The 16948-nt window shown below is 30.2% G+C and overlaps 1 protein-coding gene across 1 annotated transcript in view; it reads left to right on the top strand.

Annotated features, from left to right (window-relative positions):
• The window catches only part of LOC126742345 (cGMP-specific 3',5'-cyclic phosphodiesterase-like), a 55950-nt gene extending 42190 nt beyond the window's left edge, over positions 1 to 13760 (top strand). Inside the window, exons 10-14 of the mRNA XM_050448992.1 lie at positions 6789 to 6987; positions 7526 to 7679; positions 12140 to 12285; positions 12337 to 12571; positions 12627 to 13760. Of these exons, the coding sequence (XP_050304949.1) occupies positions 6789 to 6987; positions 7526 to 7679; positions 12140 to 12285; positions 12337 to 12571; positions 12627 to 12742 (850 nt within the window). The 3' untranslated portion in view covers positions 12743 to 13760. The remainder of the gene's footprint in view (positions 1 to 6788; positions 6988 to 7525; positions 7680 to 12139; positions 12286 to 12336; positions 12572 to 12626) is intronic.
• Positions 13761 to 16948: the final 3188 nt, after the last annotated feature.

Raw genomic sequence — 16948 nt, 5'->3', positions numbered from 1 at the left:
TTTGGTCATTTGTAGGGTTGTTTTCCAAAATCTGGATAAAACGTTGATCACCTTTAAGTATTTTTTCATTTGAAGGTGAAAATGTGATTTAAGAAATAATTTTTAATATTTCCTTTTATACCCGGAACTTAAATTTATCCCAATTACTCTATAAGTAACCCTAAATAGTGGGTTTGTATAGAGGGGTTCCTGATGGTGAATTTGAGGGTAAAAACGTGATTTTTGGTTAGAAATTTGAGCAGTTAGAGCAATTTTGGCTTGGTCCCTAAGTATAGTAATATATTTTTTTAATATACCAGAAATATGAATAAATTACTCTAAGGCTGTTAATGTTTCTTTTCCAAAAATCTACAGGAAAAGTATTTTATTTATCCAGGAAAGTAGCTTTTAGCAAATTCATTTTTTTTTATTTTTCAGGCATTTAAAAAAAATAACTATTTTCTTCCAGGCAGTTGATACAATTCATAATTGTAATTAAACAGTTCAACTGCCTGGAATAGTTTAAATCTGCTTTAATTGCCTGGAAATTAATTTACATTATTTGTTAGAGTTAGGAAAACTAAAGCCTGGATAAATTAATTTGTTTTTCCAGGCAGTTAATTAAGTCAAAACTTAAATAATATATCATTTACATGGATCTGTATTTTTATCACTTTTTTAGGCAATGAGTCTTGGTCATTTCTAGGCTTAGTTTAGGGTCGAGTCTCCAAATTTGGATAAAACCTTTAAGTATTTTTTCATTTGAAGGTGACAATTTGATTTAACACATAATTTTTAATATTCCCTTTTAAACCCGGAACTTGAATTTGTCCTAATTACTCTATAAATAACCCTAAATAGTGAGATGAATAATTTGAGGGTAGGAACGTAATTTTAGGTTTGACAGTTGTATATTTAGAGCAATTTGGGCCTGATCATATTTAAATTCTTTAAGTGACTTCCAAACAGCCCTAAGTAAAGTAACATTTTATTTAATGCCAGGAACTTTGATTTCTACAAATTACTGTTCCAAAAATCTGAAGGAAAAGTATTGATTTGTTCAGAAAAGTGGTTATTAGCCAATTCAACTTTTATCAATTTTTTATTTCCCAGGCATCGTTTTTTAAAAGAAATACTCCCTTTTTCTTCCAAGCAGTTGATCAATCTGTAACTGCATAAAGATTTTTTTGCTTTGATTTTTCTTATTTCCAGGCAGTTATTACAGTTAAACTGCCTGGAAAATTGGCTTTATATGCCTCAAAATTAGTTTATAATTTCCTGAAATAAGGATGCTGGATAAATTAATTTGTTCTTCCAAGCAGTTAATCCAGTCGAAACTCAGAGAATATGTCATTTCAATAAATGTCTAACATAATAATATTTTTGTCATTTTTCCAGGCAGTTGAAGCCCGTTTTGGCCACTTTTAGGCTCAGTTAAAGAGTCTTTTCCCAAAAATCTTCATAAAATATTAATCACCTTTAAGTCATTTTTGGTTTAAAGGTAAAAACGTGATTGTAAGTTAAAGATTTATAATTAAAGCAGTTTTGGGTCAGTCATGTTATTCGTATAAATAAGTTTAATTAAAATTTAATTAAATATTCGTATTAATATTTTATTTTATACAAGAAATTTGGGTTTGTCCTAATTGCTCTTAGGCTATCTAAAAAAAATAATATCTTGTCCCTATCCAGGAACCTTCATTCTCCCAATTCAATTTTTTTAAAACTCCTTACAAACATCTTAAATTATAGTAGTTCCAGACCATTGACTTACTCCAAATGGCTCTAAGATTCTTAAAATGACTCTCAAATATTTCTAGATTTATTTCAGTAATTTGGATTGTCCAAGATGTGTCTTGGACAGACTTGAAGGATCTATCCAACCTTTTGGGTTTCTCCAAACTACTCTAAGGTCTAAATTAAAAAAGGATTTTTTTCTTAGTCCAGAAAAAAAAGAAGAAATGAATGAATATTTTCCAGGCCTGAGTTGTTCTTCATTAATGCAATTTCATATTACTTTTAGAGAGTTAAAGTATTTTTTTCCAGACAGTCCTATTTTATATTACTTCAGGCAGCTAAAGCCTTTTTTTAATCTTAACTTGCATAACTTATGGTTTTTTAAGTTTCTAGTTTCTTTTCAATCTTTCAATTGTTTAAATTTTCTTACAGGTTTTTAAATGCTTTTTTCAGCTGATTCCATGCGTCTGAAGTAACTTCTCTATTTTATTACAGATATTTAACATATTTTTTTTATTCCAGTCCTTTCTGGAGTAATTTTTTTAGTTTCCAGGCTTCTGTAGTCAATTTTAGGACATTCCAACAATTGCAAATAATTTGTCGCAACATTTAGGCATTTCAAGTCCGTTTTCTGTTTCTTCCAGATATTTAAAATTAATTTTTCTTCTAGATATTTAAAGGCATTTTATATTTCATTCCAGGCATTTGACGTCAATTGTATCTATGTATTAAATAATTTTCTATAAGTCTGTGACTCATAAATTAATATTTTCCAGGTAGTTTAAGTAATATTAATTTTTGCCTCATGTAATCATCAAGTGTTTTTGTGATTTCAACTACCGGAAAAAAATAATAAATATTTTTCAAGCAATTAAAGCCTTCCCTTCTTCAAAATACCTCTAAAAAAGGAATATTTATCCTTTCTTCCTGGAATATAAATTTTTACAAACTATTACAGTAAAATGATTTAATAGCTTCTTCCAAGTATTTGGGTCTCTTCAAAAGACTCAATAAATACCTCTAATTAAAGAAATGTTGGATCCTATCTTGGGTTCTTCCGAATTGCCCTCACTTAATTAAACATCACAAAATCAGATATCGACTCTGTTTGTGCAAAAGTCAATGGAGTGCATATAATACCAGAGCGCGCTATTAATCCGGCCCTCATCCATTTTGAATCCGGTCTAATACTCTTATCCGAAATCCGATTAGGGACTTAGGGAGGTCAGCACCACATTAGAGGGCCCGGAGAGCCCTCGTCTATAGATATCGGGACCAGTTCGCTTCATATAATATCTGCGTTCTTCATTTCAGATTTTTTTGATTAGATTTCGGGTTGCACTACAGGGCAGGATTAAGAAAGAGTTTTTAGTTAATTTTCAGGGTCATTTTATTTCAACCTTTTCCGAGATGTGTCTGAATTTAAGGATTTATCTAGTTTTCCTAGACGCTCTAAATTTTGATTAAACGTCTTTAAATGATAAAATATTTTTCCCTATATCAGGAACTTGGCTTTATTCAAATTCATCCTAAAATCCTTGCAGTAAAATATTTTTATTTATATGCCAGGAATTTAATTTTATCCAGCATATTTCCAAATGGTTTCGTTGACGTATTTGAGGATCGATTTTTTAATTTATTTTATTCTATTTATATTATTATTTCAAATTTTTTGGGTTTTCTTAAGCGCTCAAAATCCTCTAAAAAATTAAATATTTTCCTTGGGTACATCCAAATTGGTCCTGAAAGCCTTGAAGCCGTGAAAAATTTTTTAAAGGTATTTATTATGGATCTTTTTTTGTTTTTTTAGAAATATCTCAAAAACCGTTAGATTTATAAAACAAAGTATTTCCATAATAATTGTAGTCAAGAAAATTCTGCATAAAATCTTTTTAATAATTTTTGATATGTAAGCAACCGTTCACGAGATATAGAGCTTCAAACTTGATAATTGTATTTTTTTAGAGCTATTCGTTTTGGACTTTTTTTGGTTTTTTCAAAATATCTCAAAATCCGTTAGATTTATAAAAAAAAGTATTTTTATAATAATTGTAGCCAAGTAAATTCTGCATGTAACTGTTCTTCATGATTTTTGTATCAAGGCAACTGTTCACGCGATATGGAGCTTCGAAGGTGAAAATTGTACTTTTTTACAGGCATTCTTAAGGATCCTTTGAAGTTTTTTCGAAATTTGTCAAATTTATGAAAAAAAATTCCCTTGAATAATTGTAGCCAAGGAAGTTCTGCATGAAATTGTTTCTAATAATTTTCGCACCAAAGTAACTGTTCACGAGATATGGAGCTTCAAAATTGAAAATTGTATTTTTTTAAAGGGATTCTTAAGAACCTTTTTTAGTTTTTTCGAAATATTTCAAAATCTATTAAATATATGAAGAAAAATTTCCTTAGAATAATTGTAGCCAAGGAAATTCTACATGAAATTGTTTTTTAGTAATTTTTGCACCAAAGTAACTGTTCACGAGATATGGAGATTCAAAGTTGAACATTGAATTTTTTTTTAAAGGCGTTCTTTAAGGACCTCTTCGGATTTTTTTTTAAATATCTCAAAATCTATTCAATTTCTGAAAAAAATTTCCTGTGAATAATTGTAGCCAAGGAAACTCTGCATGAAATTGCTTTTAATAATTTTCGCACCAAAGTGACTGTTCACGAGATATGGAGCTTCAAAGTTGAAAATTGTATTTTTTTTAAAGGCGTTCTTTAAGGACCTTTTCGCATTTTTTTTAAATATCTCAAAATCTGTTGAATTTATGAAGAAAAATTTCCCTAGAATAATTGTAGCCAAAGAAATTCTGCATCAAATTGTTTTTAATCATTTTCGTTCTTTAAGGACCTTTTCGGATTTTTTTTTAAATATCTCAAAATCTATTAAATTTATGAAAAAAAATGTCCTTACACTAATTGTAGCCAAAGAAATTCTGCATAAAATTGTTTTTAATAATTTTGGTACCAAAGCAACCGTTCACGAGATATGGAGCTTCAAAGTTGAACATTGAATTTTTTTAAGGCGTTCTTTAAGGACCTTTTCGGAATTTTTTTAAATATCTCAAAATCTATTAAATTTATGAAAAAAATTTCCTGTGAATAATTGTAGCCAAGGAAACTATGCATGAAATTGTTTCTAATAATTTTCGCACCAAAGTAACTGTTCACGAGATATGGAGCTTCAAAGTTGAAAATTGTTTTTTTTTTAAAGGCGTTCTTTAAGGACCTTTTCGGATTTTTTTTAAATATCTCAAAATCTAGTAAATTTATGAAAAAAATTTCCTTTGAATAATTGTAGCCAAAGAAACTCTGCATAAAATTGTTTTTAATAATTTTCGCACCAAAGCAACCGTTCACGAGATATGGAGCTTCAAATTTAAAAATTGTATTTTTTTTAAAGGCGTTCTTTAAGGACCTTTTCGGATTTTTTTTTAAATATCTCAAAATCTAGTAAATTTATGAAAAAAATTTCCTTTAAATAATTGTAGCCAAGGAAACTCTGCATAAAATTGTTTTTAATAATTTTCGCACCAAAGCAACCGTTCACGAGATATGGAGCTTCAAATTTGAAAATTGTATTTTTTTTAAAGGCGTTCTTTAAGGACCTTTTCGGATTTTTTTTTAAATATCTCAAAATTTAGTAAATTTATGAAAAAAATTTCCTTTGAATAATTGTAGCCAAGGAAACTCTGCATAAAATTGTTTTTAATAATTTTCGCACCAAAGCAACCGTTCACGAGATATGGAGCTTCAAATTTGAAAATTGTATTTTTTTTAAAGGCGTTCTTTAAGGACCTTTTCGGATTTTTTTTTAAATATCTCAAAATCTAGTAAATTTATGAAAAAAATTTTCTTTGAGTAATTGTAGCCAAGGAAACTCTGCATAAAATTGTTCTTAATAATTTTCGCACCAAAGCAACCGTTCACGAGATATGGAGCTTCAAATTTGAAAATTGTATTTTTTTTAAAGGCGTTCTTTAAGGACCTTTTCGGATTTTTTTTTAAATATCTCATAATCTAGTAAATTTGTGAAAAAAATTTCCTTTGAATAATTGTAGCCAAGGAAACTCTGCATAAAATTGTTTTCAATAATTTTCGCACCAAAGCAACCGTTCACGAAATATGGAGCTTCAAAGTTGAAAATTGTATTTTTTTAAAGGGATTCTTAAGAACCCTTTTTAGTTTCTTCGAAATATTTCAAAATCTATTAAATAAAATATATGAATAAAAATTTCCTTAGAATAATTGTAGCCAAGGAAATTCTACATAAAATTGTTTTTTAGTAATTTTCATATCAAAGTAACTGTTCACGAGATATGGAACTTTGAAGTTAAAATTTGTATTTTTTTAGAGGCACTTATTTTGGTTCTGTCAAAATATCTCAAAATCCGTTAAATTTGAAGAAAATTTTCCTTAAAATAATTGTGGCCAAATAAATTCTGCATAAAATCGTCTCTATTGATATTCGTATTAAAGCAATTGTTCACGAGATATAGAACTTCAGACTTGAAAATTGAATTTTTTTAGAGGCATTGTTACCCTTCTCGGTTTTTTCGAAATATCTCAAAATCTGTTGGGTTTATGTGAAAAGTGTCTACCTTTAGGATACCACTTTAAGGCTTTTTGAATTACTCTGTAATTCCTGTAAGAATTTTCTTCCTATTCCAGGAAGTTGGATTACTTAAAGGTCTCTAAGTGATTGCTCTACAATACTCTACATTATTTTTATTTTATTTCAAATATCGCTCAAGCGCCTCTACAAAATAAAATAATTTTTCCTATACCAGGATCATGGGTTTCATTTCCAATACGTTCCAAGAATTACTTCCAAGAGCTTTTGAAAGTAAGATAATTATATACCTAGAGGTAAAAGATTGTGCGTATTTTTTTAATGGAACTTCAGGCATTCCAGTTACTCTCGCCTTAAAAATCCATTTTCTTAATCCAGAGACTTACTTCCAAATACTTAGAATTAGGAAAAGGGAAAACTATAGGGAAAATAAAATTAAAATTTCTGGACTTCTGGAAAAGTATAATACCATCTAGTGATACTCGTATCTCCTTAGGTTTATGAGCGACCTGGAGATGTTGGGTCTCCTGGTGGCCTGTTTATGCCACGATCTGGATCACAGAGGGACCAACAACGCTTTCCAGACGAAAACCGAATCCCCGTTGGCCATTTTGTATTCGACCAGCACGATGGAACACCACCACTTCGACCAGTGCGTCATGATCCTAAACACGGATAGCAATAATATTTTCCAAGTAGGTGGGTTTATTTATTTTAAACGCGCCATTCGGACATTTAATTGAATTTTTCTTAACGTTCAATTTCAACTTATTCGGGGAAATAATCCCCCCGTTCCGCCTTCCTCCCTCGGGCTTTTTATTACTGACGCAAATATCGAAATATTTACCTCTGACCTTTTATATTTTATGCGGCATAAAAACGGTTTTAGTACGTCCATTAAATTTCCCCCATTTGGATTTTCCCTCTTTCGTATGCATATACGGACAGATTATACCATAAATAATGTTTCAATGTATACGATTGAATTCGGTCCTAATTAATGAATTTAATTTTATTAAAATCCACCCAGCTCGTTTGTGAGTGATGAATTTAATCATCCTAAATCATACTGATGCACGTGAACGCTCTAATTTATACATTTATCGCGTGGTACGCCCGTATTATGGATAATAATTCAACCATTAATTAATAGGCTTAATTCATTTTGGTTTGCTTGCATCCGATCTGTTATGGCTAATTAATTTGTTAAAGAAAAATTGTTTTTTTTTCCAGGCACTTTCGCCAGATGATTACAGGAGGGTGATGAAACTGGTGGAAACCGCGATATTATCGACTGATTTAGCAATGTATTTTAAGAAGAGAAATAAGTTTCTGGAACTTATTGATAATGGAGAGTTTGACTGGCAAAGCGACGATAAAAAAGACTGTGAGTGTTTTTTTTATATGCTACGGGATTTTAATTTATTTTTTTTTCTTTACTAAGTAATAAAAGAAACACGTAATTTCCCAATAAATATCTATGATAGCACTTTTATAACGACTTACTCAGACAGCACAAACACATTGCATGCATATGCCCAGAATATTTTTATATTTTCTATAATATATGTTAGGCATATCTGCTGCATATATTGGAGACATATTTAATTCATATGCCTCCAATGTTTTTTTTAATCTTTTAAAACGTATCCTAGGCATATCTTATTATTTATACAGGGTGTCAATTTGAAATTTGTCAATCTCACAAGATATAAGACTCTCATAGAGGTTGGAAAAACTAGAACCACCATGTTTTTGTAAAGGGGTGACTCCAACATTCAAGTGGAACCACCTCCTTTAGTCATAACTTAAATTGAGGGTCTTTTTGAGTAATATACATCTACACAAGAAAGATTTTCCCATTTACAAAATCTTCAATTAAAGATTTGAAAGGGATTTACAATTCTCTAAGAATTATTTCAAACCGCATTTTTTCAGCTCAAATGTCTTCTGACACGAAAGTTGTCAAATTGACACCCTAGATGTATTGGCTTATATAAACCATTGACATGCTTCCTTTTTATATTTTTTTATATTTATAGAGACTCAGTTTCTAATTCTTTTCCTAAAGACAAATTAATGTCAAGATTAAAGATTAATTACTAAAACCCATTCACTACAAGTCAAAATAATTGAATTCTTATTCCAGGAGGGCTTGTAAGAAACAAATAAAGAATTTGTCTTTTATTGGCAAATGAATTTCTTGGGTTCTATTGGTCAAAATTTGAAAATTATTGATTTATGGAATACTCTGAAGAGTTTTTAAGTCTTTTTTCAAAAATTGACTAAAATCCATTTACCACAAGTCAAGACAATGGAATTCTTATTCCAAGAGTGCCTGGAAGGAACAAAATAATTTGTATCTTATTGGCCAGTGAATTGCTTGGGTTCTATTGGTCATAATTTGAAACTTATTGACTTAAGGACTATTCAAAAGTTTTTTAGTCTTTCTTGAAAAAATTACTAAAATTCATTGACTACAAGTCAAGATAACGGAATTCTTATTCCAGGAGTGCCTGTAAGAAACAAAATAATTTGTCTCTTATTGGCCCGTGAATATCTTGGGTTCAATTGGTCAAAATTTGAAAATTATTGATTTATGGAATACTCTGAAGAGTTTTTAAGTCTTTTTTGAAATATTGACTAAAATCCATTTACCACAAGTCAAGATAATGGAATTCTTATTCCAAGAGTGCCTGTAAGGAACAAAATAATTTGTCTCTTATTGGCCAGTGAATTTCTTGGGTTCCATTGGTCAAAATTTAAAAATTATTGACTTATGGACTACTCTGAAAAGTTTTTAAGTCTTCTTGATTAAAATCCATTTGCTACAAGTCAAGATAAATGAATTATTATTCCAAGAGTGCCTGTAAGGAACAAAGTAGTTTCTCTTTTATTGGCAAGTGAATATCTTACGTTCTATTGGTCAAAATTTGAAAATTATTAATTCATGGACTACTCTGAAGAGTTTTTAAGTCTTTTTTGAAAAATTGACTAAAATCCATTTGCTACAAGTCAAGATAAATGAATTATTATTCCAAGAGTGCCTGTAAGGAACAAAGTAGTTTCTCTTTTATTGGCAAGTGAATATATTACGTTCTATTGGTCAAAATTTGAAAATTATTAATTTATGGACTATTCTGAAGAGTTTTTAAGTCTTTTTTGAAAAATTGACTAAAATCCATTCGCTACAAGTTAAGATAACTGAACTCTTATTCCAAGAGTGCCTGTAAGAAACAAAATTATTTGTCTCTTATTGGCAAGTGAATATCTTGGGTTCTATTGATCAAAATTTGAAACTTATTAATTTATGGACTATTCTGAAGAGTTTTTAAGTCTTTTTTGAAAAAATGACTAAAATCCATTTGCTACAAGTCAAGATAAATGAATTATTATTCCAAGAGTGCCTGTAAGGAACAAAGTAGTTTCTCTTTTATTGGCAAGTGAATATCTTACGTTCTATTGGTCAAAATTTGAAAATTATTAATTTATGGACTATTCTGAAGAGTTTTTAAGTCTTTTTTGAAAAAATGACTAAAATCCATTCGCTACAAGTCAAGATAAATGAATTATTATTCCAAGAGTGCCTGTAAGGAACAAAGTAGTTTCTCTTTTATTGGCAAGTGAATATCTTACGTTCTATTGGTCAAAATTTGAAAATTATTAATTCATGGACTACTCTGAAGAGTTTTTAAGTCTTTTTTAACAAAATGACTAAAATCCATTGACTACAAGTCAAGATAATGAAATTCTTATTCCAGGAGTGCCTGTAAGGAACAAAATAATTTGTCTTTTATTGGCCAGTGAATTGCTTGGGTTCTATTGGTCATATTTTGAAACTTCATGACTTAAGGATTATTCGGAAGTTTTTAAGTCCTTCTTGAAAAAATTACTAAAATTCATTGACTACAAGTCAAGATAACGGAATTCTTATTCCAGGAGTGCCTGTAAGAAACAAAATAATTTGTCTCTTATTGACCAGTAAATATCTTGGGTTCAATTGGTCGAAATTTAAAAATTATTGACTTATGGACTACTCTGAAAAGTTTTTAAGTCTTCTTGATTAAAATCCATTTGCTACAAGTCAAGATAAATGAATTATTATTCCAAGAGTGCCTGTAAGGAACAAAATAATTTGTTTTTTATTGGCAAGTGAATATCTTGGGTTCTATTGGTCAAAATTTGAAACTTATTAATTTATGGACTATTCTGAAGAGTTTTTAAGTCTTTTTTGAAAAAATGACTAAAATCCATTCGCTACAAGTCAAGATAAATGAATTCTTATTCTAAGAGTGCCTGTAAGGAACAAAATAATTTATCTCTTATTGGCCAGTGAATTTCTTGGGTTCTATTAATCAAAATTTGAAACTTATTGATTTATGGACTACTATGAAAAGTTTTTAAGTCTTTTTTGAAAAAATGACTAAAATCCATTCACTACAAGTCAACATAAATGAATTCTTATTCCAAGAGTGCCTGTAAGGAACAAAATAATTTGTCTCTTATTGGCAAGTGAATATCTTGGGTTTTATTAGTCAAAATTTGAAACTTATTGATTTATGGACTACTCTGAAGAGTTTTTAAGTCTTTTTTTAAAAAAATTACTAAAATCCATTCATTACAAGTCAAGATATTGGAATTCTTATTCCAAGAGTGCCTATAAGGAACAAAATAATTTGTCTCTTATTGCCCAGTGAATTTCTTGAGTTCTATTGGTCAAAATTTGAAAATTACTGATTTATAGATTACTTTGAAGAGTTTTTAAGTTTTCTTTGAAAAATTGACCAAAATCAATTCGCTACAAGTCAAGATAAATGAATTCTTATTTCAAGAGTGCCTGTAAGGAACAAAATAATTTGTCTCTTATTGGCCATTGAATTTATTGGATTCTATTGGTGAAAATTTAAAAATTATTGATTTATGGACTACTATGAAGAGTTTTTAAGTCTTTCTTGAAAAAATGACTAAAATCCATTCGCGACAAGTCAAGATAAATGAATTCTTATTTCAAGAGTGCCTGTAAGGAACAAAATAATTTGTCTCTTATTGGCCAGTGAATTTCTTGGGTTCTATTTGTCAAAATTTGGAAATTATTGACTTATGAACTACTCTGAAGAGTTTTTAAGTCTTTTCTGAAAAATTGACTAAAATCTATTCGCTATAAGTCAAGATAAATGAATTCTTATTTCAAGAGTGCCTGTAAGGAACAAAATTATTTGTCTCTTATTGGCCAGTGAATATCTTGGGTTCTATTGGTCAAAATTTAAAATTTATTAATTTATGGACTACTCTAAAGAATGTTTAGGTTTTTTTTTAAAAAATTACTAAAATCCATTCACTACAAGTCATGATAATTGAATTCATATTCCAAGAGTGCCTGTAAGAAACAAAATAATTTGTCTCTTATTGGCCAGTGAATATCTTGGGTTCTATTGGTCAAAATTTGAAAATTATTAATTTATGGACTACTTTGAAGAGTTTTTAAGTCTTTTTTGAAAAAATGACTTAAATCCCATTCACTACAAGTCAAGATAATTAAATGCTTATTCCAAGAGTGCCTGTAAGAAACAAAATAATTTGTCGCTTATTTAGCGAGCGTTAATTTCTTATAGCTATATTAGGAAAATTTAATTTTATGACTGCTTTAGTCTGATTACAGATGGGAAGCATAATTTTATAGTGATCGTCCATGATTTCTCGACATAAAATGGACATGTTTGCCAATTTAGAGAATCAAATGTCTCTTTTTTAAATTTTTCATTACGTATCAGTAATATTTTGGATTTCCTGAAAATATTACTTTCCTGACATTTCAAAAATCTCAAATTATAATAAAATCAATTCCAGTATTATCCGGTATGATGATGACGGCATGCGACGTAAGCGCGATAGCGAAACCCTGGGAGGTGCAGCATCGTATAGCGAAACTGGTGGCCGACGAGTTTTTCGATCAGGGAGATTTAGAAAAAATGCAATTGAAAGAACAACCGATCGTAAGTTCGATCGGATCATAAAATAATCGATAATTATTCATATACTTATAGGCCATGATGGATAGAGAGCGTAAAGACGAACTGCCCCAAATGCAAGTCGGTTTCATCGACGTGATTTGTTTACCACTGTACAAAGTTTTATCGGAAACATTCCCATGGATGAAACCCCTGTATCAGGGAACAGCGGAGAACCGGCAACACTGGCAGGATTTAGCCGAAAAAGTCGAAATGGGCCTCACCTGGATCGACCACGATACAATCGATAAGCCCGTGGAAGCGTTTAAAGGTAAATTACGTTGCCAAACTTACATACAGAACTAAACTTAAGGGGATATTTCCAGAATCCGAAGAGACCAAGGACATTGAACTGACCGTGCAGACGCTACACACCGTCGCCGCCTCGACGCCCCCCGTAGAAATCAAGAAAAGACACAAGAAAATTTGTTGCATGTTGTGACTATCAGTTATTCCTAGTTGGTTGTTTTGTTGTTGTTCTTGTTGTAAATCCCCATCTTCTACGATCGAATATGTTTGATTAAATTGAAAAACGTGACGTAGAAGAGGTTTCGGGGAATAAAGTTTATGTTTTATCAGATTTTTAATAAAGTTTGACAACACTGTTGATTTTGTGAAGAAAAGAATTTAATACCTTATAGTAATGGTTTGCACTTGGATTCAGTGGACTTTTTAAGATCATCCTCAGAAGTATCACCTCACAATTTTTTTTTAGTCCTGAATCCTAAGTGTTTATGACTCAATAATGATATTAAGAAATAATTTTTCTAGTGTGGTCTGATAAAGAAAAAAGACATTTTATAAGAGCAAATATAACTTCGTCTAGTCGTTGGTATAATAAGGATATGTTAAGTTTTCGTATTTATTTTAACGTCACCTTTTTGTACATTATATCATATACTATATAGTAGGTATAGTCGATGACCCATTTTATACTCTAAGAATTAGGCCCCACCATAATGTAGAATAACACCGGATATTATTTTAAATATTGTCAGTAGCCAAAGAAAAACATCAAAAATATGATGATAATCAAAATAAAAGCAATAAGTTAATGAATTATTAAACGCTACTAACACTCACAAACATAGTTTACATTCCAAGTAATAAATAGACGTAGATTCTTCTAGTACACCCTAACCTGTACTGTAATAGTGTAATAATTATTGTATATGTAACGTTTCTAGTCACTCAATCTGCTGATTTTATCATTAGTGAAGACTAATCAAAAAAATGCGAATGCATGATGAATTTTTCCGATTAGACTTCATTATTATTTTACCATACAGGGTGTTAACAAAATACAAATGAAAGTATATGCAAACACCCTGTACATCTTTAGTTACCATAATCACACTGTCTTACAGTTGCTTATTTGTCTTAACTATTAACGTAGGGAGAGTCTTCATATTTTTTTATTAATAAACTTTGATTATAAATCTATAGCTACTATACTGCAATTGAGCGTTTGTTTTATTTAAATCCACCCATGATAATATAACTAATGTATTCTTTCCAAATGATATATTCCACATAATGAACCAATTAAATAGAATCCTATGATTATGACCTGTAAGAGCAATTGTTTGGATTGCAAATAATTGCCATTATAGTTTAATGGAAAGGTACTTATATGTCTGATCATGTGGCCATTGAAAATAGGCAATAGATTAAGAATTATAATACTTCTGCAGTAGAATTTGGACTTTACTGTAACTTTATAGCAAAATGAGTAGATATGTTCAATAGCTATTATTGGCCAGAAATTATTTAGGGCATTTGGGGTGTTGCCACAATCCTTGACACTTTTGAATATTACTTTCCTAAAATACATGATCCAAATAGACATAAAAACTGGCCGACTTAAAAATGCCAGGGATTATCTTCATTTCTTAACAACTTGCAATAAACAGAATAAGAATATTGAATTAACTGATACCATAAGCTTCATATAAAAATAAAAATCATAAAGTAAAACGTTCTTACTACTCTGATTGAGTTATAAAAACCGGTAAAAAACTACATGAAAAAAAACATCAATTTCTTATTTTATTACAGCAGAAAAACTAAATGAATATTTTGTAAATGTTTCTATTTCTATCACAACTCATGTTTAACAACCAAGGATAGATCATTTAATAATAATCTCAACTACAGCTCAACCCTGTATTTATACCCTGTTGGAGGTTCTCTTAGAAACAGTGCTTTATTGGATTTATATAATATTAGCAATAAAATTCTAAAAACTAAAACAGCTAAGTGAAGGTTCAATAGTAGAATTGCAATGTTGTATTGAGAAAAATAGGTCTATCAGTGACGCTCTGCAAGAGCGTTGACAAATTACCGAAGGTGTGTAAGAGGCAAACTGGACCAGTTTCCTTAATTTCCCACCGATTTTCATGAAAATTGCATTGATGCAAAGGGTTTTTAATTTAGAATCATAAATGTATCTATAAAAAAAATAAAAAATTGGAAATTTCCAGAGTTACAGGGGTATTTTCAAAAATATGACAAATTATCAAAGGTGTCTAAGAGGTAAACTGGACCAGTTTCCGTAATTTCCCACCGATTTTCATGAAAATTGCATTGATGCAAAGGGTTTTTAATTTAGAATCATAAATGTATCTATAAAAAAAATAAAAAATTGGAAATTTTCAGAGTTACAGGGGTATTTTCAAAAATATGACAAATTATCAAAGGTGTCTATGAGGTAAACTGGACCAGTTTCCTTAATTTCCCACCGATTTTCATGAAAATTGCATTGATGCAAAGAGTATTTAATTTAGAATTATAAATGTATCTATAAAAAAATTAAAAAATTGGAAATTTCCAGAGTTACAGGGGTATTTTCAAAAATATGACAAATTATCAATGGTGTCTAAGAGGTAAACTGGACCAGTTTCCTTAATTTCCCACCGATTTTCATGAAAATTGCATTGATGCAAAGGGTATTTAATTTAGAATCATAAATGTATCTATAAAAAAATTAAAAAATTGGAAATTTCCAGAGTTACAGGGGTATTTTCAAAAATATGACAAATTATCAAAGATGTCTAAGAGGTAAACTGGACCAGTTTCCTTAATTTCCCACCGATTTTCATGAAAATTGCATTGATGCAAAGGGTTTTTAATTTAGAATCATAAATGTATCTATAAAAAAAAATAAAAAATTGGAAATTTCCAGAGTTACAGGGGTATTTTCAAAAATATGACAAATTATCAAAGGTGTCTAAGAGGTAAACTGGACCAGTTTCCTTAATTTCCCACCGATTTTCATGAAAATTGCATTGATGCAAAGGGTTTTTAATTTAGAATCATAAATGTATATATAAAAAAAATAAAAAATTGGAAATTTCCAGAGTTACAGGGGTATTTTCAAAAATATGACAAATTATCAAAGGTGTCTAAGAGGTAAACTGGACCAGTTTCCTTAATTTCCCACCGATTTTCATGAAAATTGCATTGATGCAAAGGGTATTTAATTTAGAATCATAAATGTATCTATAAAAAAATTAAAAAAATGGAAATTTCCAGAGTTACAGGGGTATTTACAAAAATAGTTTAATAAGTTCCGACTTGTACTCTAAAAATTAAATCAAAACTCACCTTAGCCTTGGTAGCTGAATTATCTATTTTTATGAAGTGCCATCTTGCCTATTTAAAAAATTTATCCGGTATTTAAGTTTTGTGTCAGTCTCTGGGAAAAGGCAATTTTACATTAGTAAGTTCCAAGATTTTCCTACTATGTATTTATTGTGCTTTGGTGTTATTAATTTCGCAAAATACGATTTAAAATGGTCAATGGAAGTTCCATACCACTGACCATTTCTGAGGAGTCCCTACTCACTGGAGTCTTTTTTCAGGTCTTTTTTTTGTGGTCGTTTTAGATTAAAACGATGTGGAATCGGATGTGGAATTAATATAATAAAATCCCATACCTTGTGCTGCCATAATGTTGTGTTGCATGGAAGATTAAGTACCAGAGAAGTTTCTTCTAAGTTCTATAGCTTTAACTTTTTTAATCTCTGTTTGAAGTTCTACAATACGAGCAACTTTACCTATATAAAGTCAGGCTTGATACATGTTGTGATGTTAGTAGTGGGCTTTAGAACCGCGTTAGTTGGACCACTTTTTACACATTTTATAGAGAAAGTGATAGCACTTGCTTGAAGAAAGGAAGTTAGTCGCATATAGTCGTACACTTTAAGAAGAGTGAGTGGATCTCTGCAATTTTCTGTGATCTCTTAAAGGCCTTTGAATGTGTGTCATACCAAACTGCTGAGCAAGTTGCTACATTACGGTATGAGAGGTAATGTAACACTTATTGACTCATCTTTGGCAGAATTCAAAAGGTTTAGGCTCTCATCAGCATTACCAATTGGTACAGGTTGTCGCTGTATCGCAATTGAGTTGTCGTCGTGTCGCGTATGCAAGATAGATACATACGTCTTTTTATCTTAGATACGCCTTTTTGTTTAGACGTCTAGCAGCTTACAACTTTATATCAACATGTATCTACAAATTTTTGATGCATTAGGATGAAAAAGAGGTTAAATCTGTATATTTATTTGCCGATGGTTGTAGCGGCCAAAATAAAAATTCCATAGTCGCTATAATGTTACTATATTTTGTAAGAAGCAGCAAGAAC

The sequence above is a fragment of the Anthonomus grandis genome, chromosome 11, assembly GCF_022605725.1.
Source record: "Anthonomus grandis grandis chromosome 11, icAntGran1.3, whole genome shotgun sequence".
Taxonomy (NCBI): domain Eukaryota; kingdom Metazoa; phylum Arthropoda; class Insecta; order Coleoptera; family Curculionidae; genus Anthonomus; species Anthonomus grandis.
The sequence above is the reverse complement of the archived record's forward strand: the minus strand, read 5'-3'. Positions and strand labels throughout refer to the sequence as shown.